At 38.9% G+C, this 25,659-nt stretch overlaps 2 protein-coding genes across 3 annotated transcripts in view; one reads left to right on the top strand and one right to left on the bottom strand.

The window, feature by feature from the left end:
• Positions 1-4,703: 4,703 nt before the first annotated feature.
• Positions 4,704-10,130, bottom strand: LOC121391691 (fucolectin-1-like). Its single transcript, XM_041523230.1, has 4 exons — positions 9,982-10,130; positions 8,712-8,939; positions 6,662-6,901; positions 4,704-5,354 (listed from the first exon to the last, which is right to left on the bottom strand). Exons 1-4 carry the CDS (start codon positions 10,112-10,114, stop codon positions 5,116-5,118), a joined length of 840 nt encoding a protein of 279 aa, XP_041379164.1. The 5' UTR covers positions 10,115-10,130; the 3' UTR covers positions 4,704-5,115.
• Positions 10,131-25,127: 14,997 nt separating this feature from the next.
• Positions 25,128-25,659, top strand: part of LOC121391693 — a 10,336-nt gene continuing 9,804 nt past the window's right edge. For both annotated transcript variants that reach the window (XM_041523234.1, XM_041523235.1), the window contains exon 1: positions 25,128-25,344. In XM_041523234.1, the coding sequence (XP_041379168.1) occupies positions 25,299-25,344 (46 nt within the window). In that variant the 5' untranslated portion in view covers positions 25,128-25,298. The remainder of the gene's footprint in view (positions 25,345-25,659) is intronic.

Genomic DNA, 25,659 nt, shown 5'->3' with positions numbered 1-25,659 from the left:
GTACATCTTTCATGTATTTCGTATTCATTCATTCATTTTAATTACCAACGCAAGTCGCTTACAAACATGTACATTCGATTTACCTTACAATGGCGACGTGCAATTCAATATACAGTATGTTAATAATAAAGGTTTAACAGTACGTGTAAATCCTAGAAGAACATAGTTAGAATGGACACGATTGTTTTGTAAGAAATTAACGATAGAGAGAGATGGTTTTAGTTATTGCGTTAATGATGTTATGGGTGGAGACAGATTATAAAATATTAAGTTCTCTATGATTAGTAGTTTCAACAATATACTGAAACGAAAAAAAGAAACGTCGGGTCATGAATTGTGGAAAATTCCTAAATAAGTGGACGTCAAACATATGGTCATTCTGACACTGTTTTTTAGAGGAAACCCGCTGTCGCCACATAGGCTACTCTTTTACAACAGGCAGCAAGGAATCTTTTATTTGCGCTTCCCACAGGCAGGATAGCACAAACCATGACCTTTGTTGATACAGTTATGGATCACTGGTCGCTGCAAGTGGTTTACGCCTACTCATTGAGCCTTGCGGAGCATTCATTCAGGGTTTGGAGTCGGTATCTGGATTAAAAATGCCATGCCTCGACTGGGATCCGAAACCAGTACCTACCAGCCTGTAGACCGATGGCCTAACCACGACGCCACCGAGGCCGGTCGATTTGTATGGAAGTTGTACAAATAACTCATTGGGTCATTGTGCATTATACCCTGAATCGACACTCAATGAAGTGTGATAGGGAGCGGCGTATGGCAAAACCATGCAAATCACCAAAAGCACGTGCAAAAGCATGATTCGGACGAAGTCGGGGGTACAACTCATACCACATTGTAGTGTTACCTGTTACAGAACACAATCCGAAGCGTTATTTGGTAAAATGTTAATTGCCATTATACCACGCTTGACCGACGTTGAGAGGGGTCAGGCAATTTCACAGCTCTTGCAAGGTCATACGCAAAGACAAGTTGCCGTGCAATTTGGTGTGAATGTTCGAACCATACATCGTCTTGTGATACGTTTACGGTTTACAGAAAGGATTGCCAACCGTTCCCGGTCCGGGCGCCGATGTACAACGTCTCGCCGAAAGGACGGAGCAATCTGGCTTGCGCATTTGCACGATCGTCACCTTACTGCCATCGAAACCGATCGCAACACCATAGGCGCCCACGTTCGTCCCATCCACCCCAAAACTGTAAGGAATCGGCTGAGAGAGACCAATTTCGTTACGCGTCGTCCTTACGTTGGTCTCTTTCTGACGCCATTAAGTCGACAACGTCGGATGATTTGGCTGCGTGCACATGCACCGGGAATGTTCCGCATGATGCAGTGGAGCCGTGTACTGTTCACGGATGAATCAAGGTTCACACTTTTCAGGTCGGACGGGCGACGTCGCTTCTATCGTCGTCGTGGGGAAATATTTGCCGACGCTTGCGTTGATGAGAGTGACAGATTTGAGGGTGGCTCAGTCATGGTCTGGTTCGAATTTCCTATAGGGAACCTGACAGCCGTCCGATACAGGGATGGGATCCTGCAGCCTCACGCCGTGCCCTTTGTCCAGCAAAACAACCTGACATTGCAACAAGACAACACGAGGCCGCATGTTGCAAGAGTGTGTAGGGACTTCTTTGCAGCGAACAACATCGCCCCCCCCCCCCCCCCCCTCCTCGTCTGGGCGCTTACACCGCCGATCTGTCCCCATCGAACATTTCGGGGTAAGTTGGACAGGAGAGTGAGGAATTGTTCAAACCCACCCATCACCCTTGCCCAGCTCAGAGATGCCTTGGCAGACGAACGGAATAGCATTCCAATGAGGAGTGTGAATGACCTGATGAATTCCATGACCAGGAGGGTCAGCGCAGTTACACAGGCACGGGGCGGTCACACACGGTACTAGTGAGACCACTGAGACTAGTGGACTAATACACAGACTAACGATAATTAAATGACATGTGACGGATACTATTGAATTGTTTCCATGAGTATTATCATTAGTGTCCGTCCTTCACTGATATGTAGTACAATTGTACATATTGTGTCATACAATTTGATCTGCTGGCTTTAAAGTTGACCCGACGTTTCGTTTTCCTTTCAGTATAGATCATTCTAGATTATGAAGCTGTTTAACATTTTGAATACTAAGTAACTGAATTAATTTGGAAGGAAGGAAATGTTTTATTTAACGACGCACTCAACGCATTTTATTTACTGTATTATTATTATTATTTTATTATTTTTCTTTCTTTCAATAATATGTTTTATATATTAACCCATAGGTGCTAGGGAAAGAAGAAACATGTTTGATTTTACCAAATATCGGGTTTTTTTGTTATTGTTGTTGTTTTTTTTTTTTTTTTTTTTGTTGCTTATTTGTTGCCGAATCGAAACATTGCAATTGGACGTCTCCAGTTAGGTGAATCGCACTCAGCAGTCGCACGCCACATGAACGTCCATCAGAGCACCATTTCACGTCTCTGGGGCAGGTACCAGGAGTTTCAATCAGCTGAAGACAGGCGCAGAAGTGGAAGACCTCACATAACAATTGCATCACAAGATCGCTACATCCGGGTTCTGTACTTGCGTCACCAAACTGCCACAGCAACGAACACTGCTAGACGCATACCTGGTTTGAGAAGGGTGTCTGCACAAACCATTCGGAACCGACTTCGAGAAGCTGGTTTATGGGTTAGGAGACCATATGTTGGCCCCGTCCTGCGACGTCAACATCGACATTTACGTGTTCGCTGGTGCACGTATGTACAGCGGTGGGACTTGGGAAACTGGCGGCGAGTATGGTCAGCGACGAGTCACGTTTCCTTCTACTGCGACGTGATGGACGACAACGTGTTTACATACGCCGCAATGAACGTTTTCCCAACAACTGCGTCGTCCAAGTTGACAGATTCGGTGGAGGGAGTGTTATGATGTGGGGAGCCATCTCATACACCGTCAGAAGTGAACTTGTGTTCGTACAAGGCAACCTGACAGCTTTCAGCAGGATAATGCCAGACCGTATACGGCACATGTAACAATGGATTTCTTACAGAATGAGAACATTAATGTGCTGCCATGGCCATCACGATCGCTAGATCTCAACCGCATTGAACATCTATGGGACGAACTGGACAGACGTGTACGCCAGCGTGACCTGGAGCCTCCGACGCTTCCGCGACTGTCACATGCACTGCAGGGAGAATGTGTTAGGATTCAGAGACACATTCCGTCTATGCCAAGGAAATGTCGCGCAGTGATTGCTGCTGGTGGTGGCCACACACGCTCAGCGCCCTCGTGCGACGGTGTTTGGTGACGAAAACGCCTTCACTGCCGTCAGTCCATAGCATGACCACTGTCACATATTCATATCAAATGTGACTGTGATACGATCATAAATGACGAAATTATGCAACTTTGTATTAAAGGGACATGCCTGAGTTTCCTGCAATTTTTAAGATGTTATCGACTAACAGAGACGTTTTAAAGATTGAAATTATATATCAAATATATTCTTCTGCATAAAATATTAGTGGCTTTATATAAAACGTGTTTCTGACCGTTCTAATATTTGTAAAAATCGTGCGTACGAAAGTATTTGAAGCCAAAAATCCAGTTTTGGCTTCTTAGAAATATTAAGACGACCAGAAACACATGGAATACACAGACACTGATACTCTAAACAAGAACATATATTTAATATGTAAGTTTAATTGTAGAACTATTTTATTAGTCGGAAACATCGTACAATGCAGCAAACTCGGGAATGTCCCTTTAAAGAGATAATTTCATGAGATAATTTCATGAATATTTCTTTTTTGACAGAGTATATTTAACCCACAAACCAGTGTTGGATGGACGATACAAAATAAAGTGAAATTCATGTTCAGTCTGGTTACCGTTACAAAGACTACAGATTCTCTGGTCACGTTGTGTTTGTTGGTAACGATCAGTTTCTATAAAAAGTAATATATATTAACAGATTTACTGCACATTTATAAGGAAAAAAACCTCAATGTATTATGCTTTTTTATTGATTTTGAAAAAGCCTTTAATTCTTCCTGTCGTGTTAACGTATTGCAAACATTGTTAAAATAAAAAGAAAACTGATGGGAAATGAGTCAGGATAATGCTTAATTTGAATTATGTTATTAATTCAAGAATTGTATTCAAATCAGAATATTTTCCATGTAATGCTGGAGTTCGACAAGGGTTCAAATTATCCCCATTTTTATTTCATTATGCATCGATGCATGCCGTTGTTAATGCCCCAGCCTTTATAATTAGTTGAACCAAATATAGTTAAAGTTTTTTTAATCATCGGTTACTAGATGTAAAAACAAAAGGGCTCAGTGGTACAGCGCTCGCTTGATCCGTGGTCGTGTTCTAGCCAATTCGGCTGTCTCTCGAGGGCAGTGTGTTTATTATATTAGGTGAGAGAGAGAGACACAGAGAGAGAGAGAGAGAGAGAGAGAGAGAGAGAGAGAGAGAGAGAGAGAGAGAGAGAGAGAGAGAGAGAGAGAGAAGAAGAAGAAGAAAGTGTAGTGGGTGGGAACCCAGTACCTAGCAGCCTTAGGGCCGATAATTTAACCACACGACCGAGGTCGGTGAAGAGAATAAACTCAGTTAGAATCGTTGTCGCCATAACAACAGTAATAAACTAATAATAAACAAGAGAGACAACTGGTTTGGGTAAGCCTATTTATTCTGATGTATAGTGTTGTGAATCAGTTGGGATTTGGGATCATCGATCATCAGAAGCAGTTTGGTTAATACGTAGGTAGGTCGACTGACAGCGCAGGCCGATAATTTTTCTTTGCACCTATTTGAATCGTTTCGTATTTCCAGTCACTAGCGAAGTCACAACTTGTTCCCTGGAGAGACGTGCTTCAACGTTAATATTTTATCCAATCCAAATCAAGGAAGTTCAGATATTAAGCAGAATGTCATCGGAAACATTTGAATGTTCACCCCATTCTGGAGCTTTGCAGATACAGACTTCCCCTTTTAGGATCCCTCTTTATAAAATCCCGGACCTGCCCAGTACAGACTCATCCCGTGTTTCTTCCAGTTTTAACAAAGTTCAGGTATTAAATAGATCAACAAAGATCCACTCCGTAGTAATCCCACGATGACGTCATCGTTGTTGAATCGAGAAACGTCGGAGCTGAAATGAGCTGACACTGTTGACTGTTCTGGTTGTAGTTGAACGCCAAACAATCGCGGTGGCCACATCTGCTCGCGCAATTCATGACGTCAGCAACGCCTGAAATGACGTCATCTGTCGAGTCCAGTCGCGTCCCTCGTGCTCGATGGAAAAGTCTTGTGAAAGGACAAGCTGTGAATTAAAGTTTTGTTTTTGTTAAGTATAGTATTACAGAGGAAACCCGCTACATTGTCCATTAATAAAATGAGATTTGTTTTATATGCATTATCGCACAGACAGGATATTACATCAGCGCATAATCGCAAACCCATTGGATACACAGTCTCTGGTATTCTAAACATGAACATGTGTTTAAATTCAATTTCAGTCGCCACAACATGCTGTTACTCGGAAACAAATTACAAAAGATGTAAACTCGGGACAGTGCCTTTAAAAATGACGTCATCATTATCTGTATGAACCTCAACTTTGAACCACTTTCGACCGTGCTTTAAGACTAAACAGACACTTTCAACAGTTATCGATTTGTTTATGATGCACGAACGCACGCACGCACACACACACACACACACACACACACACGCAGAGAGACGCACACACACAGAGAGAGAGAGAGAGAGAGAGAGAGAGAGAGAGAGAGAGAGAGAGAGAGAGAGAGAGAGAGAGAGAGAGAGAGATAGACAGACAGACAGACAAATGAACATATAGTCCATGCCGTATCAAGGTTCTGAAAGGAGGGAACAATCTAACCAACAATCAACCAATCAATCAATCAATCAATAAATCAAACCGAACCAAACCAAACCACAACCCATCCTAAACAACCAACCAATCAGCCAATCAATCAATCAGTCAACCAAACCAAACTAAACCAAACCAAACCCACAACCCCAAACTAAACAACCAAATAACCAACCATCCAATCGCACCAAATCAATCCAACCAACGAACTAAAAACACCAAACAAGACCAAGCCAACCGACCTACCGACCGACCGATCAACCAACCAACCAACCAACCAACGATCCAATCACACCAAATCAAGCCACCCAGCCAACCAAACGAAAACATCAAACCAAACCAAACCAATCAAACCCATCCAAGCAAACAAAATAAAAACAACCAGACCAGTTCAACCAAATAATCAACCAACCAACCTAGCAACAAAACAAAACAGAACAACCAAACAAAACCAAGTAACCGAGTAACCAACCGATTGACCAACCCAACGCAACCATCCAATCCACACCAACCAGCACACAAAGCACACAAGCAAGCAAGCAAACAATCAAACAAGCAAACAAGCAAGGAAGCAAGGAAGCAAGCAAACAAACAAGCAATCAAGCAAGGAAGCAAAAAAAAAAACAAGCAAGCAATAAAGCAAACAAACAAGCAAGCAAGCAAGAAAACAAGCAAATAAGCAAGCACGCAAGCAAACAAGCAAGCAAGCAAGGAATCAACCAACCAAAACAACGAACCTGTCTCTTTTGTTCCAATCACTTGAACCTCACACAATGTCAGTACATCATCATGGCTCATCATTTTCCACTTCTTAATACGGACGAACCGACCAATCACGGGCGAGCGACATTTAAACTGTACAGTCTCGCCACGCCCCAGTTGGTCGGTGCGGTTGTAACACTGGACTGGTGTGGCGCGTGCACAGCCTATTGGGTTTTCCGTAAACACGTCAATGGTGAAGCTGTGTAGACGCCGCCCTGCAACATAAATCCGTTTATTAAATATCCATTTAATCTTACTATACTGATAAACAATTGTGAAAGTGTAATAAAAATATATTTTATTGAACATATATGTGATACAAAATTTCGCATGCGTAGTAAGTGTTCGCCCGAATGACGTCATGACCTTGCCCAGGAAAGACATCTTCTTGGTATCCAGCTGAGCCCATATTTCCGAAGCTATCATTATAGCGCTAAAACATTGTAAAACCATCATAGAGTGTGACGTCACTATAGTGCACGTCATAGCTTACGATGATTTTACGATTTTGTGGGCTAAACTATGGGCCCTGACGTCCTGTCACGATTCTGTCAATTCAGTAAAATTCAAGCAACTTTTCAGACGAAGTAAGATGTGTTATTTAATTAATCTTTTTCTTAATCATAATAGAGAAAGGTGGTAGGTAATAAATACAGCACCACATTATGCTATTTATGGTACTCGTTTAGGTCACAGGTGCTCTCAAACAGAACGCCCTAATACAAATACTATAGTTACATATATAAACAGTAAATATAAGGCACTTCCGGACTTTTCTGGCCCACACTCGACCACTGGTCATGCCAGAGATTGGGCCTGGGAGAGACGTGCCTGAACCTTAACTGGATAGAGGCACGTTGATAGAGTTTACGATTATATCACAAATATATATAATGAGTATTGTGGTATGTATTTACATAGCGTTCGTTCATGAGTGCGAGTGCGAATAATTTGTACATGCTCATATACCACTAGAGTTTCGAGCATGTCTGTCCCGCGGCCTGTCACTGGATAGCCAGGGGCTTGCCCCGGGACAGAAAAAAATTAAGCGGACAATTTTCAAATTTACATCCAAACATTAAATAGTGAGCGTTTAAAATTTATAAACAAATTCTACTCATTAAATTTGGTCGCTAGATTAGATCGGGTGGTCAAACATAAATTAGATAAGATCGGTGTAGGAAGTGTAGTATTCTATATATTTTAAAGGAAAGGTACAGTATTTTGTTAATTTTTGACTCTTTGTCTCAGAGAAAACCAGCTACATTTTTTCCATTTGCTGCAAGGGATCTTTTATATGAACTTTCACACCGACAGGACAGCTCATACCACAGTCTTTGATATACCAGTCGTGGGGCATTGGTTGAGTCAGGGGAAAACGCCAATCAGAGAATCCGTTGCCCTCAGGCGAGCTCAACCGACTGAGATAAATGTGAGTATGTTGGATGTAAGAACAGATTAGTTTTATCTGGGCAAAGTAGCCTTGTGCTTGAAACATGTATGAGGTACCTGTAAAAAAAAAGTACTCAAATTCTGTGCGCAACTAGGGTAGTCATAGACGCTTCCCGTTATCTCTGAAATGAGCAGCTTGCCCCCCCCCCCCCCCCCCCCCCCAATGTTTTGCTGATTGACTTTAAGGGTCAGGGGTGGTAGTATTTATATGCGTGGTATTTATGACGATTTGATACGCAGCAGGTAGGAATTTTAGCCACATATGTTACTACTCTCGTTTATGAGATTTGATTTGGTAGTATACACCCTTATATTGGTTGCTAACCTGTGGTTATTTCGATTATTGCTGGATGAAGGGAGACGGGAGGGAAAGAGAGAGAGGGTGAAGATACTGAGAAATAGAGACAGTGACATAGAGAGATAGAGATGTTGAGAGAGAGAGAGAGAGAGAGAGAGAGAGAGAGAGAGAGAGAGAGAGAGAGAGAGAGAGAGAGAGAGAGAGAGAGAGAAATGATAGATACATATGAGAGATGTACAATATAGAAAATTTATGTCGAAAAATATTTTGCTTACAATTCCCGTCTCCCCTGTTCGTGATGGTGACGTTATGGATGTGGAAGTACCCACGCAGATCCACCATCCACCACGGTTCCAGGTCGTCATAGTTCGATGAGGCACAGAAGTCGGAATACCAGTCAGTTCCGTTGTTTCCGTCCACGGCTCGTGCCGGGGTGCTGATATAGTTATACACTGTACTCATGGTGGCAGGTTTTTGAAAAGCAAGATTTGAAAATAATGTTCCTGATTGAGAAAAAAACAGATTTTAATTAATGATCTTATAACAGCCGACCACAAAGAACCACGAAAAAACACCAAACCCAACAATAGCCAAACAAACGCAATCCCAACCCCCTGAAAAGAGAAAAAACTGATTTTAATTAATGATCTTACAACAATCCCCTACAAACACCACTAAACACACACATGTACGCACACACACGCACACATACACACACACACACACACACACACACACACACACACACACACACACACACACACAAACACATCAAAGATACAACACAAAAATAGCCCAGCAACCATTCCCCCCAAAATAAAAAAAACAACAAAAAAACAAACACATTAAAAAACGAAAAAAAAACAACTACAACAAACAACAATCAAGGAAACAAACCAACAAAACCAACAACACCAAACAAAGAAGCAAAGAACAAACACAAATGAACCCACCCAACAACTCATGGAAAAAACATCAAATATCCCCCTAAAATACCCCCAAAAATACCCCCCCCTCCCCCCCCCCCCCCCCAAAAAAAAAAAAATCTAAAAAACGAACGCACAATCACGTCAGCTAGAAAACCCGAATGAAATCAAAAGCATTTATGTTTGATATTACAACACAAACAAAAGCAACAAAAGAAACGGAGACTGCAAACTATCATGAAAAACAGAATCTCACAAACAACACAAGCAAACACAATAAATAAAAGCATAAAAAAGTAACACAATGATCTCTCTCTCTCTCTCTCTCTCTCTCTCTCTCTCTCTCTCTCTCTCTCTCTCTCTCTCTCTCTCCCCGAATTGCCAGCAACTTGCATACTGCATGTATGCATGTATGTATGTACGTACGTGTGTGTGTGTATGTGTGTGCGTGTGTGTGTGTGTGTGTGTGTGTGTGTGTGTGTGTGTGTGTGTGTGTGTGTGTGTGTGTGTATGCATGTATGTATAAATGTCTGTTATCTGTCTGTTTCTATATGTCATCTGTTTATTTGTCTGTATCTCTGTCTATCTAATATATATATTGTATTCAATATTTACGTACCATTAAGTCGTAATATACACAGGGTGATCCAAACACTAACATATTTCAGCATAGTCACACACAATCTTTTTTCCCACCGTGCGACGTCTCCAGGACGTCTCCAGGACAAACTATGTATGGTCAAACAGAACATGAGAATCTTGCAACTTTGTGATATTGACCCATTATCGGCATATTGGTAAACGCATCTGTAAAAAATAATGTTGTTTCCTACTGCCTCTATTAAAAAATACTAATTAGTTTTTATCGAGTATTTATGCAAAAGCACTTCTAATCGAGTTAATAGATTCTTTGATCAAAACATTGATCAATATTTTGACGCAAATAAATTACTCTTAAGAGAAAATAAGTTTGGACATTACAAAATAATAATTATGAAAATAGATTTAAACATTTGTATGAAGTTAATAATACATATATTGTAAATGGTCGTGTGGGTTTGGATAGACATTTAGGTAAAATTAGTTGTAAACAGTCTAATGTTGTGGACTATTGTATTGCGCATTGGAAAATACATAATTAGTATGTGTTTGCTTGTTTTCTTGCTGGTTTGTTTGCTTGTTTGCTTGCTTGTTTGCGTGTTTGGTTGCTTGTTTGCTTGTTTTCTTGCTGGTTTGTTTGCTTGTTTGCTTGTTTTTTGTTTGCTTGCTTGTCTGTTTACTTCCTGGCTTGCTTGCTTCCTTGTTTGTTTGCTTGTTTCCTTACTGGCTTGCTTGCGTGTGGGCTTGCTTGCTTACTTGCCTGTTTACTTGTTTGCTTGCTAGCTTTATTCTTGTTTGCTTGCTAGTTTGCTTACTTACTTGTTTGCTTCTTTGCTTGCTTGCTTATTTGTTTGCTTGTTTGGTTGATTGCTTACTTGCTTGTTTCTTTGCTTGTTTGCTTGTTTGCTTGTCTATTTGCTTACTTGCTTGCGTGTGTGTTTGTTTGCTTGCTTGTTTGTGTTGGTTGGCTTGGATTGGATGGTTGCGTTGGATTAGTCTGGTGGTTGGTTGTTCGCTTGCTTATTTTTATGAATAACAAAAACCATGTCAAAACCTTTCACACGTAACAAAAAGGAAACCACGAAAGGACGTAATTTTCAGAAATTACGTTATTTAAGCGAGTATACAGAGCTAAGACCGGGAAAGCTGTATCATGTTATGACCTCACTTCCCAAAATTACGTCATTCGTTGTGCATGTGGAATTATTATTGCACACGTGTGTCATACTGCCTATATTTTCCTGTATGTCTTGAACTATGTGAATATTGAGAGATTTGGTTGTGAGTTTATGAAAAATGTAGTTATTGTTTACTTTGCATTAGTAAATGTTGTCATAATTTGGTGATCATTTTATCATTCACAGGTTGTGCTCCCTTAAGGCCTTTCCATCGTATATTAGGGGCACGATTAAACTCGACAAACGTCGTCATTCCTGATGTTGATGACGTCATGCATTGTGCCAGCAGATGCGGCGACGGCGATTGTTTGGCGTTCAACTACAACCAGAAACGTCAACAGTGTCAGCTCATTTCATCTCCGACGTTTAACGATTCAAAAACGATGACGTCATCGTGGGATTACTATGGAATGGATTTTTGTTGAACTGTTTAGCTCATATGTAAAAATTGGCGAGGGGTGGGCGCGGAGATAGGGGCAGATTCAATAATTTTATAGTTAGCTTCCCGTGGACTTCACTACAATTTAAAGACATACAATTGGTTCAGCTGTAGCAAGATGAATTTGTTCGTATTGTGACAGTGCTACTGTTTAAACTTCGTAGCAATACAGTTTATATCTTTATTTTTACATGTACATTAAGAATTAGTAAATTGGTTACCTGACGTCTGTCATCTATACATTAACAGAGTCCATACTTAGTCGGCAACCTGCCGGTCAGAACAATTATTGTCATGCGATAGTAATATCTTACGGGCATTTAAAGACATAATATATGTTAATTGTTGTCTCGGGTATTGCAGACGTCTTAACGGCCAGTTTGTTTTATGTAACGACACCACTAGAGCACATTGATTTATTAACCATCGGCTATTGGATGTCAAACATTTGGTACTTTTTATATATAGTCCTTGAGAAAGGAAATCAGCTACATTTTTCCATTACTAGCAAGGGCTCTTTTATATGCACCATACCAGACAGGATAGCACATACCACGGTATTTGATATACCATTCGTGGTGCATTGGCTGGATCGAGAAATAGCTCAATGCGCTCAACGATGGGGATCGATCCCAAGCCGACCGCGCATCAGGCGAATTAGAAATATAGCAGAAAGATGTTTAGATTGTGTTGGAGTTACAAATAACAACCTACCATCCGGTTGTAAAGCGCTCGCTTGATACACCACCAATCTACCTGTTTTTACACATAAACCGAGAAATCTCGGGGGATGTCCCCAAGACAGGTGTGCTTGAACCTTCAGTGATTGACCGATCGATTACTTGATCGCTTGATTGGTTGGTTTCTTGATTGGTTGGTTGACCAATGAAGTATAAAGTGTTTGTTTGTTTTGGTTGGTTGGTTGATTAATCGATCAATGGATTGATTGACTGATTGACTGAAAAGCTCATACGCTTCGCTGTTGGCATTATTAGAATTTGGTTGCTAAAAATAGCCACACAATGAACTAATATCAAATGTGTTCTTAATCTCATTGGAATGCTTTTTCTTAGAATTTAATATTGACCAGGAATCTTTTTAGATTAGACTATCTTAGTCTTTTAACTTATTTGTCCTGTTAATTATATGAGTTATTTAACGCTTGGCCAGGGTTTTTTTTCTACATTCTGTTTAGTTACACCATTTATTTATGTTTAAACTTAGCAGTTTTTATACAGTCGGCTTTACTTTTGATAATTCTGTCTGGTAGACTTATTTTCTTTGGTATTTCATGGTTTACATAATTTATGCTTTCGAAAAAGTATTTTACAGCTGTTAAAAATAAGGGGCGGGATTTAGCTCAGTCGGTAGAGATCCTGGTTGGGGTGTTTGCGTCATGGGATCGAAACACCTCGGTGTATCCATTCAACTGATTGGGTTTGTTTTTCGTTCCAACCAGTGCATCACAGCTGGTCAGAGGCCGTGGTATGTGCTTTCCTGTCTGCGAGAAAGTGCATATATAAACGACTCCTTTCTGCATTAGGAAAAATGTATTGGGTTTCCTCTGATGACTACGAGCCAGAATTATCAAATGTTTGACATCCAATAGCCGTTGATTAATTAATCGATGTTCTCTAGTTGTGTCGTTAAACAAAACAAAATTAGCTTTACATTATTCATAGTCTGCTGTGAATTTAGTGTACTAGATAATTTTTGACATGCAATAACCGATGATTAATCAATCAATGTGCTCTATTGTGTCGTTAAACAAAACAGACTTTAACTTTACATTGTTCATAATCTGTGTACTTCATAATTGTTAGAAATGGTTTACGGAATTAATCAATGATCCATCAATACAAGTATCATCAGTAATATTACACTTAGTATTATCTTTGTAAGCGTCAAAGGGTTGTTCCTTGCTTTGGTCGAGCAATCAAAGAAACCATCAGCGTCGGAATCGATGAACTCGGTTAGGAGTCCTGTTGCATTCATCTATAAAACTAATTAGTCAAACAATCCATTTTTGTGTCACACTGACAGTGAGAGAGAAGGTTAATTTGTAATTTGTACGGGTATTTCCGTTTACCAATATGCTGATATTTGGTCAATATTACAAAGTTGCAAGATTGTCATGTTCTGTTTGACTATAAACAGTTTGTGTGTGACTATGCTGAAATATGTTAGTGTTTGGACTCCCTGTGTATGTTACGACTTGATGGTGCGTATACAGCTTTTTGTTATATTAGATAGACCGACAGGCAGACAGACACACATGCAGGCAGGCAGGGAGACGGGTAGGCAGGCAGGCAGGAAGGCATACAGGCAGGCAGGCAGGCAGGCAGACAGACAGGCAGACAGACAGGTAGGCAGGCATACAGACAGGCAGGCAGACAGACAGGCAGGCAGGCAGACAGGCAGACGATATATAGATACTATAACTACATACATACATACATACATACATACATACATACATACATACATACATACACACATACATACATACAATATATAAAGATCCATGCATCAATAGATTCATACACACATACATATGCTTTCATTCTTTTGAAAGTGTTGTTTTTGAAAAATTGTTTTTGATATTTGTTTTCATTCTGTTTCTTTTGTTGCTTTTATTTTACGTTAAATGTAATATCAAAGCAAATATCACTTATATCGTTGGAGTCTTCTTTCTGAGTTATGGGTTGCTTTCGTTTGTTTGTTTGTCTGTTTATTTGTTTAAGGAGGAAGGAGTGATGCAATGTGATTGTTTGGGGATATTGTTCATGAGTTCTTGTTGTTGAGTGCGTCTGCGTGGGAGTGTTTGTTTGTTTGTTGTTGTTTTTTTTGTTTTTTTTGTTAATTATGTTGTTGTTTTTGTTAATGTTTAGGTCTAGTTTTTGATGAGGTTGTTTTTGTGGTTGTTCAATCATGGATTATTGTGCGCATGTGTGTTCATGTGTGTGTATAAGTGTGCGTGTGTTTGTGTGTGCGTGTGTGTATAAGTGTGTGTGTGTATGTGTGTGCGTATGGTTGCGTGTGAGCGTGTGTGTGTTTGTGTGTGTATATGTGTATGCGTGTGTGTCTGTGCGTGTGTCCCAGCGTGTGTCTGTGCGTGTGTGTATGTGCGCACGTGTGCTTGTTTGTGTGTACGCGTCCGTGCGGGGGGGTGCTTGTGCGTTTTTTGTTCTTTTTATGTTTTTTGTTTTGTTTTGTTTTTTATTGTTTGGGTTTTTTCTTTTTTTTTTTTTTTTTTTTTGTTTGTTTGTTGTTGTGTTTTTTTTGAGAGGTGGGAGTGTCGTAGTTGTTGCTTTTGCGGGTGTTTTGCGATCAACTGTTGTAATGATGAGCACTAATCTTTTTCTCTCTCAGTAAATTCTTCAAATCTTGCCTTTCAAAAACCTGCCGTCATGAGTACTGTGATGAACTATAACTTCGCAGCAGCTCGACGGAAACAGCGGGAACGACTTGTTCACCGACTTCTGCGCAACAACAAATTATGGCGACATGCAACTGTGGTGGATGGTCGATCTGCATGGATCTTTCCAAATAGATGACGTCATCATCACGAACAGGGGAGGCAGTTACTGTAAGCTCAATATTTCAACACATACCATTTTATACGAATCCTATATCTTTTTAGCGAAGTTTAAAATGTAGTATCTCCCCTCCTCTCTCTCTCTCTCTCTCTCTCTCTCTCTCTCTCTCTCTCTCTCTCTCTCTCTCTCTCTCTCTCTCTCTCTCTCTCTCTCTCTCTCTCTCTCTCTCTCTCTCTCTCTCTCTCTCTGCCCCTGCCCTCTCCCTTCCTCCAGCAATAATTGAAATAACCACAGGTTAGCAACCAATATAAGATTGTATATTACCAAATTAAATCTCATAGACGACAGTAGTAACATATGTGGCTAAAACTCCTACCTGCTGCGTATCAAATCGACATAAACACCACGCATTTAATAACTACCACCCCTGACCCTTAAAGTCAATCAGCAAAACATTGGGAAGTGTGTGTGTGTGTGGGGGGGGGGGGGGGGGGGGGGGGTCAAGCTGCTCACTTCAGAGAAAACGGGTAGCATCTATGACTACCCTAGTTCTGCACAGAATTTTAGTACCTTTTTTTTTACAGGTACCTCATACATGTTTCAAGCACAAGGTTACTTGATACAGTGGTACTAGGTGAAATAAAAACTAATTTGTTTTTGCATCTAACACAACACATTTATCTCAGAATCTATCTCAGTCGGTTGAGTGCTCGCCTGAGGTCAACTGATTCTCTGATTGGGGTTTCCCCAGACTCAACCAATGTTCCACAACTGGTATATCAAAGGCCGTGGTATGAGCTGCCCTGCCTGTGTGAAAGTTCATATAAAAGATCCATTTCAATGGAAAAAATATTGCTGGTTTTCTCTAAGACAAATAGTCACAAATTAACAAAATACTGTATCTTTCCTTTAAACTATATATAGAATACTAAACTTCCTTTTAAGAAAATACTTTACCTTTCCTATAAAATATATATACTACTAAACTCCCTTTTAAGAAAGTACTATACCTTTCCTTTAAAATATAGAGAATACTAAACTCCTTTTAAGAACGTATTTTACCTTTCTTTTAAAGTATATATCATAATAAACTCCATTTTATAAAAAGTACAGTAGTATTCCTTTAAAATGTATAGAATACTAATCTCTCTTTTAAGAAAGTACTGTATATTACCTTTAAAATATATAGAATGCTAAATTCCCTTTGAAAAAGTAGTGTACCTTCCATTTAATATATAGAGAATACTAAACTCCCTTATAAGAATATACTGTCGGTTTCCTTTAAAATATAGATAATACTACACACTACAGTCGCTTTTAAGAAAGTACTGCACGTTTCCTTTAAAATATATAATACTAAACTCTATTTTTAAGAAAGTAATATACCTTTCCTTTAAAGTACATAGCATAATAAACTCCCTTTTAAGAAAGTATTGTACGTTTCCTTTAAAATATAGATAATACTAAACTCTCTTTTAAGAAAGTACTGTATATTACCTTTAAAATGTATAGAATACTGCACTCCCTTTTATAACAGTACTGTAGCTTTCCTTTAAAATATAGATAATACTAAACTCTCTTTTAAGAAAGTACTGTAGCTTCCCTTTAAAATATAGAGAATACTAAACTCTCTTTTAAGAAAGTACTGTAGCTTCCCTTTAAAATATAGATAATACTACACTCGCTTTTAAGAAAGTACTGTAGGTTTCCTTTAAAATATAGAGAATACTAAACTCCGTTTAAGAAAGTACTATACCTTTCCTTTATAATAAACTCATTTTTTACCTTTCTTTTAAAGTATATATCATAATAAACTCCCTTTTATAAAAGTACTGTAGCATTCCCTTAAAATGTATAGAATGCTATACTCCCTTTTAAGAAATTACTGTAAGTTTCCTTTAAAATATATAGAATACTACATACTACACTTCCTTTTAAGAAAGTACTGTACCTTTTCTTCAAAATATGTAGAATACTACACTTCCTTTTAAGAAAGTACTGCACGTTTCCTTTAAATATATATACTACTAAACTCCCTCTTAAGAAAGTACTATACCTTTCCTTTAAAGTATATAGCATAATAAACTCCCTTTTATAAAAGTACTTTAGCTTTCCTTTAAAATATTTATTTTTTTACCAAACTCTCTTTTAAAAAAGTACTATACGTTTCCTTTAAACTATATAGAATACTACATACTACAGTCCCTTTTAAGAAAATAATATACCTTTTCTTTAAAATATATAGAATGCTACACTGCCTTTTAAGAAAATACTCTACTTTCCTTTAAAATATATATAATACTACATTGCCGTTTAAGAAATTACTCTACTTTCCTTTAAAATGTATAGAATACTACACTGCCGTTTAAGAAATTACTCTACTTTCCTTTAAAATGTATAGAATACTACACTGCCGTTTAAGACAGTACTCTACTTTCCTCTATAATATATAGAATACTACACTGCCGTTTAAGAAAGTACTCTACTTTTCTTTAAAATATATATATATATACTAAACTGTCGTTTAAGAATACTACAGTGCCATTTAAGAAAGTACACTACTTTCCCTTTAAAATATATAGAATACTACACTGCCGTTTAAGAAAGTACTCTACTTTCCCTTTAAAATATATAGAATACTACACTGCCGTTTAAGAAAGTACTCTACTTTCCCTTTAAAATATATAGAATACTACACTGCCGTTTAAGAAAGTACTCTACTTTTTTAAATATGTAGAATACTAAACTCCTTTTTAATTTAATAAAAACATATATAATTATCTAGCGAAAACGAGTGTTCGTTTTATTTATTACCCACCTTCAAATAATGTAAAATCTTACTATTACTTCCAACATTACTCGTATTGCTATGAAATGATCGGCAATCCAAATAAACTTAATCGTATTCGTATTCGTATAGACGAGACATACCAATGTACACAGCGTAGCATAACGTAAACTCTATTAACGTGTCTCTATCCAAGTAAGGCTCAGGCAAGTCTCTCCCACACCCAATCTCTGGCATGGCCAGTGGTCGAGTGGAATAATGCACACAGCTAAGATTTTAAGTCCATTTTTCTTTTACTATTACTTCCAACATTACTTATCTGTCTGTGATATTTGTCTTTTGACACAGTTCTTTACACTGTGTTTTAATTTAACTGTTGGATTTTATATTGACGTTGCTCATCAACTTTGTGTTTGCATTTACCATAGTTTGACACCCAATAGCCGATGTATTTTTCGTGCTGGGGTGTCCTTAAACATTCATTCATTCATTCATTAATTCCAACATTACTCGTATTGTTACGAAATGATCGGCAATCTAAATAAACGTATTCGTATTCGTATCGACGAGACATACGAATGCACACAGCTTGGCGTAGCGTAAACTCTGTTAACGTGCGTCTATCCAATTAAGGTTCAGGCACGTCTTTCCGACATCCAATCTCTGGCATGGGCAGTGGTCGGGTGTGGAACAATGAACACAGCTAAGATTTTAAGTCAGTTTAACCCCATGATCTGACTGACCCACAGGTATCCCCAAACATTGACATCGGATATGTTCTACTTAAGTTATATAATAAAGAAAGAAAGAAGTGTTTTATTTAACAACGAACTCAACACATTTTATTTACGGTTATATGGCGTCAGACATATGGTTAAGGACCACACAGATTTTGAGAGGAAACCCGCTGTCACCACTACATGGGCTACTCTTCCGATTAGCAGCAAGGGATCTTTTATTTGCGCTTCCCACAGGCAGGATAGCACAAACCATGGCCTTTGTTGAACCAGTTATGGATCACTGTTCGGTGCAAGTGGTTTACACATACCCATTGAGTCTTGCGGAGCACTCACTCAGGGTTTGGAGTCGGTATTTGGAGTAAAAATCCCATGCCTCGACTGGGATCCGAACCCAGTGCCTACCAGCCTGTAGACCGATGGCCTGCCACGACGTCACCGAGGCCGGTATATATAATAAAGAGTAGCCTAAAGGTAGGACAGCTTTTTGAAAACTTCTCCAAAAATAAATAAGACATTTAACAACGAAATGTTACACACTACTGTAATCGTAAATGATTATGTTTTCATTAAAAAAATTAGTACTTATGTAATAAATTTACATGTATTTGTTCAACATAAATTTAAAGTTGATTTAGAATTCCTAGACGGGGTGCGTCTTGGACTTTTTCGTTTTTCACAAGGCCGACAATTCTCCTTCATTATTTTCATGTATTCTCATCAGCATCATGAACGAACGCAACGTAAATGCAAATTGTACCACAATAATGCTATATATATATATATATATATATATATATATATATATATATATATATATATATATATATATATATGTTGTTTTTTTTTTTTTGGCCAAAACTGACGGGGGCAGAAACGTCTGGGCCGAACATGCAAGTTAACATTTTAAGTTATTTCAATAAATACAATTGTTCTTAATGAAATAAACTTACGTTTGTGCTCGTGAGGAAGGTGTGAACTGCACAGGAACAATGCTGAAAGAGTTACGCGCCCTTCACTTCAAGACGTTACGCGTTTATCAGGATAGAAAATACATTTTAATTCAAACTCTACTTATTTATAGATGGTAAGTACAATTCATTGGTTTAATTTATAAAACAAATAAGTAAACCTTGCATCAAATGCAATACAGCTTTTGACGATGCGTTTAGTATGTACTTTGTAGTGATATTTTCAATGCATGGTCATCGTAAATTCTCGTCCGGAAGTGTCTTACCTTTAGTCTTTATATATGTAACTATAGTATTTTATTAGTGGTTTCTGTTTGGGAGAACCTGTGACCAGACCGAGTGCAATTTTGAATAAATAATATTACAAAACAACTAGTATGTGGTTCCATATTTATTACTCAGTGGCTGATACAGATAATTCATTGGGAGGGGGGGGGGGGGGGGGGGGGGGTGTGTGTGTCATGATGTAAAAGAAAATGAAAATTAATATATAATAAAATTATAACCCTTTTCTATATTGTGATTAAGAAAATATTAAGTAAATAACACATCTTACTTCGTCTGGAAAGTTGGTTGAATTCTATTGAACTGACGGAACGCTGAGCCAGGGCCAATAGTTTCGAAGCAATATTATCCCACGAAATCGTAAAATCATCGTAAGCTGTGACGTCACTATGGCGTGTGCTGGAGTGACGTCACATTCTACGATGGTTTTACAGTTTCGACGCGCTATAAAGATAGCTTCAGAAATATGGGCCCAGCTGGCTAGCATCATGACGTCTTTCCTGGGCAAGGGCATGACGTCATTCAGGCCAACACTTACTACGCATGCGAGATTTTGTATCACACTTATGTTCAATAAAATATATATTTTATTGAACTTTCGCAATTCTTTATCAGTATAGTAAGATTAAATGGATATGTAATAAATGGATTTATGTTGCAGGGGGTGTCTATACAGCTTCACCAATGACGTGTTTACGGAGAACACAGGAGGCTGTGCACGCGCCACACCAGGGGGCATGGGGGCATGTATTTATATATAAACCTGTGTGCCCCTTCTCCACACGCACATGTTTTGGCACATACCTACGCCCGTGCGATAACGTCATTTTTAAAGGCACTGTCCCCAATTTGCACCTATTGTAAGTTGTTTCTGACTAGCAGCATTTTGTGCGACTAAAATTGAATTTAAATACATTTTCATATTTAGAATACCAGTGGCTGTGTATCCAATGGGTTTGCGATTATGTGCTGATGTAGTATCCTATCTGTGCGATAATGTATTTTAAAAAAAAAGAACCTTGCTATTAATGGATAATGTAGCGGGTTTCCTCTCTAAAACTATAATTAACGAAAACAAAACTTTCATTCACAGCTTGTCCTTTCACCAGACTTTTCCATCGAACACGAGGGACGCGACTGGACTCGACACATGACGTCATTTCCGGCGTTGTTGACGTCACGAATTGTGCGAGCAGATGTGGCCACCACGATTGTTTGGCGTTCAACTACAACCAGAACAGTCAACAGTGTCAGGTCATTTCAGCCCCGACGTTCGCCGATCCAACCACGATGACGTCATCGTGGGAATACTACGAAATGGATCTTTGTTGATCTATTTAATATCTGAATTTTGTTAAAACTGGAAGAAACACAAGATGAGCCTGTATTTAGCGGGTCCGGGATTTTATAAAGAGGGGTCCTAAAAGGGAAAGTCTGTATCTGCATTTTTTTTTATAATTATTATTATTTTTTTTTAATCTCGAAATTAGTCAAGCTCCAGAATGGGGTGAACATTCAAATGTATCCCATGGCATTCAGTTTAATATCTAAAGTTTGTTGGATTGGAATGGATGCAATATTAATGTTCAAGCACGTCTCTTCCGGGAACAATTTGTGACTTCGCTAGTGACTGGGTCCTGGACAAGAAGGGGTATTGAACTTTCTTAAAACTGGAAGAAACACGGGGTCAGCTTGTATTGTACGGATTTTATAAAGAGGGGTCATAACATTATTTTTTAAAAAGTGACGTTTGTATTTGCAAACTAGTCAATCTCCAGAACGGGGTGACAATTCCAGTGAATACAATGACATTCTTCCTTGGACAATTTTAAAATAAGATGCCTGGAGACGCGTTTTTTCAGGACAATTTACTTTTGTTTTCCTACTTTTTTGTTTGAAACATTTTGTGTGGAAAAAAAAGAAGCAAATTTGTCCAATCAGATATGTGTATACATTCATCAGATCGTGTTATATATAGGGCATTGTTTTAAAAGAAATTAAATTAGAAAAGTCATGTTCCGTTGATCATTTATAATCGAAACTTGATCGGATTGGCTCTTACGATGTAATGGTCGATTATAAAAATACATAATTGATTGTGTGGGAAAATGTTAACTGTAATTCTTCCTCCAGTTTAAATAATGGAATTGATATAAATATGTTGGGCTTGAAGTTTGTGTTCATGTATACACACAGAACAGTGATTAAATAGTTATGAGTAGGGAAGCCTGTTGGGTGCCATGACCTACTTTCCGTGATCACGTGGCCTTGGTGTGATAGGAGACGATGGCATTGGTGTAGGTGCGTGACCGTGAGCATTGGTGTGCAGGTGTGCGACCTTGGTGTGAGCCTGATCTTGGTTTGCAGGTGTGTGACAGACTTCTGTCCTGGTTGACCTTGGTGTTGGAAGGCAGTGACCTTAGTGTGAAGGTGCATGACCGACTTGAACTACTCTCGCCCGTGTTCCTGACCTAGTTAGAGGGACCTTGCTATCCTGTCTGCGGGGTAGATGTAAATGAAAAATCTTGATACTAATGGAAACGTGTACCCGGTTTCCTCTCTAAAACTGTCAAAATTATGTTTTACATTCAGTAGCTGATGATTAATAAATCAATATGCTCTAGTGGTGTCGTTAAGCAAAACTTACCACTTCTAAGGTCTCGGTCCGACGACAAGTAGTGTGTTTAAGTTTAGCGCACTGAATGTTAAATGGTTAACTGCTTACATCAGGTCGCTAAATAAAATACTCTACGGAACTTCTAGAAGTTACATTCTCAAAGACGTGTGAGAGATTGAGCTCCGTGCTCTAGTGGATAAGCTGATGGACAATCAAGCTGACGACAGTGGTTCAAATCCCGTCAAAGCTGGTTCACACATTCATTCATCTTTCTCATCTATCACCCTCTGCCTATCATTTTCATTATCTTAATATATATAAAACAAAAAACTTTCCAATTTCTCCCACGATTTCAATCTGTTTCAACCCTTTCTGTCAGTTTCCTCCGACTCTGTCTTCTGAGCTGTCCACACCATCACCTACCTGTCTCAACTTCGTCCACAGGTGCAGTCTCTGTGCATTTCTCTGTACCCACCTGGCATCCTCTGCCGCTAATAAAGCTGGTCTGAACTACGGCACTAACGACGATGGCAGGTGTGTGGCACAGATATCCACAAGAGACAATCACCTGTCGCGGTTGGAGAGACAAGGACTGGGATGTGGAGGTGGACAGCGAAAGAAGTTGAAAGATACGATGAGTTGCTAGATCCTAGATAAATGAGTTGAAATTCAAAAGAGAGAAAGGAAAGGGGGCAGTGGGAAAAAATAATAATTAAAAAGAGAGAGAAATACGAAATTATTCAAATAGGTACAAAGAGGAATTTTCGGCCTGCGTTGTTAGTCGGCCTACCTACGTATTAACCAAACTGCCTCTGATGATCGATGATCCCAAATCCCAACCAATTCACAACACTATACATCAGAATAAATAGGCTTACCCGAAACCAGTTGTCTCCCTTGTTTATTATTAGTTTATTACAGTTATGGCGACAACGATTCAGACTGAGTTTATTCTCTTCACCGACCTCGGTGGCGTGGTTAAAATATCGGCCATAAGGCTGAGAGGTACTGGGTTCGCTGCACGTATCGGCTCCCACCCAGAGCGAGTTTTATAATACCACTACACTTTCATCTCTCTCTCTCTCTCTCTCTCTCTCTCTCTCTCTCTCTCTCTCTCTCTCTCTCTCTCTCTCTCTCTCTCTCTCTCTATCTCCCCTAATATAATAAACAACACTTCCCTAGACAGACAGATCAATTAGCCGAGGTGTGTGCCCAGGACAGTGTGCTTGAACCTTAATTGGTTATAAACACTAAATTAATGGATACTTTATTCGGTTCAAAGGGGCGGCAGGGCGCTCGCCTGAGATGGTTTGGTCGCAGGTTCGAACCACCTCGGTGTACCCATTCTCTCATTAGGTTTTGTATTGTGCATGGATAAATAATGTTATAAAATGGTGAAACGATATTGTAACTTTAAATAAATAACGAACGTTATCATTCACATGTTTCTCGTTACAGTCAGTGTCCCACAACTGGCATATCAAAGACCGTGGAATGTGGTGTCCAGTCTGTGTATAAAAGATCCCTTGCTGCTAATGAATAAATGTAGCGTGCATGCTCGGAAGACTACGACAGGAAATGTTTTGTTTAACGACGCACTCAACACATTTTATTTACGGTTATTTGGCGTCGGACATATGGTTGAGGACCACACAGATATTGAGGGAGGAAACCCGCTGTCGCCACTTCATGGGCTACTCGTTTCGATTAGCAGCAAGGGATCTTTTATATGCATTATCCCATAGACAGGATAAAACATATCACGGCCTTTGATATATCAGTCGTGGTGCACTGGCTGGAACGAGAAATATCGCAATGGGCCCACCGACGGGGATCGATCCCTGACCGACCACGGATGAAGCGAGCGCTGTACCACTGAGCTACGCCCTGCCCCTCTGTCTTTACATCTAATAACCGATGATTAAAAAATCAATGGTGTCGTTATATAAGAAAAAAAAAAAAAAAACCCACCTTTATTTGGGTCAACTAATTATTAACAACGGTATGTATTGATGCATATTAAAACAAACATGGTGATACGTTTAACCCTTGTCGAACTCCAATATTACCTGGACCATATTATTCTGATTTGAATACAATTCTTGAGTGTTATCCTGACTCATTTGCTATCAATTTCAGATTTTACAATGTTTGTAATAAGCCAATACGACAGACAGAATCAAAGGCTTTTTCAAAATCAATAAAAAAATAATACATATTATATTACTTTTTATAGAAACTGGTCGTTACCAACAAATACAACTATTGTACGGCAAATCGAATGGACATGTTTGTAAGCGACTGGCTTTGGTAATTAAAATGAATGAATGAATATGGAATACATCAAAGTTAAACGTCAGGCAGTGCATTAGTCACTCAGATATCAAAGTTGGCAGTATAGATTTACTAGCTGAATAGCTTAATTTTTAATTGCCAACCATACGGAGTCACATGTAACTGAGATTGAACGTCTAAACACTGATTAATTAATAACCTTGGAATAATGTAATCCGAACAGCTTGCGCCCCTGGTGCAAATTATTGGATTTATAAACTTTTAAAAAGGGGGGGGGGGGGGGGGGAAAACAATCACAACACTTGTACAATATAATATTAAGCTGTTCATAATGGATGTTGAGGAAACATATAGCCACTGGGTTCATATTCACCCCCTCCAAACAGACTACACCCACTGATTTAAGCCCGCGCGTCTCCGATAGTTTGCTTGATTATGCGCTGTCTGTCGAAGTGACAAGTGGAGGGGAAACACATTTTGTGTTATAATGCTGAGACATGTTTGGGTCTTCCCGTGTATATTACGACTTGGTGGTACGTATACATTTTTTAAACTATATAGCTACAGACAGACAGACGGACAGACAGACAGGAATATATTTTGTTCTGTTCTGTTATTATATCTGCCTTAAAATAAATAAGTTGATTTCGTTGTTCCTTCCTTTCATATAATCATAATAAAACTGTGTTGAGTACGCCGATAACTAAAACATTCCTTTCCTCCGTTATTTTTCTTTTGTTCCATATAATCGTAATAAAAAAATGTGTTGAGTTCGTCGTTAAATAAAATATTTCTTCGTCTTCAGATTCTTTCATTCTTCCTTCTTTCCATCTAATCGTAATTATAAT

Source organism: Gigantopelta aegis, unplaced genomic scaffold (assembly GCF_016097555.1).
Source record: "Gigantopelta aegis isolate Gae_Host unplaced genomic scaffold, Gae_host_genome ctg2838_pilon_pilon:::debris, whole genome shotgun sequence".
In the NCBI taxonomy this organism is placed as follows: domain Eukaryota; kingdom Metazoa; phylum Mollusca; class Gastropoda; order Neomphalida; family Peltospiridae; genus Gigantopelta; species Gigantopelta aegis.
Note: the sequence above shows the minus strand (reverse complement) of the source record. Positions and strands in the feature narration are given on the sequence as shown.

Coding starts and splice junctions, on each gene's coding strand:
- LOC121391691 (XM_041523230.1), bottom strand. CDS start 10,114: ATGTTCTGTTTGACCATACATAGTTTGTCCTGGAGACGTCCTGGAGAC. Junction 6,902..8,711: donor GAACAGGGGAGACGGGAATT/GTAAGCAAAATA, acceptor TTTATGTTGCAG/GGCGGCGTCTACACAGCTTC. Junction 5,355..6,661: donor GATTGGAACAAAAGAGACAG/GTTCGTTGTTTT, acceptor TTTAATTCACAG/CTTGTCCTTTCACAAGACTT.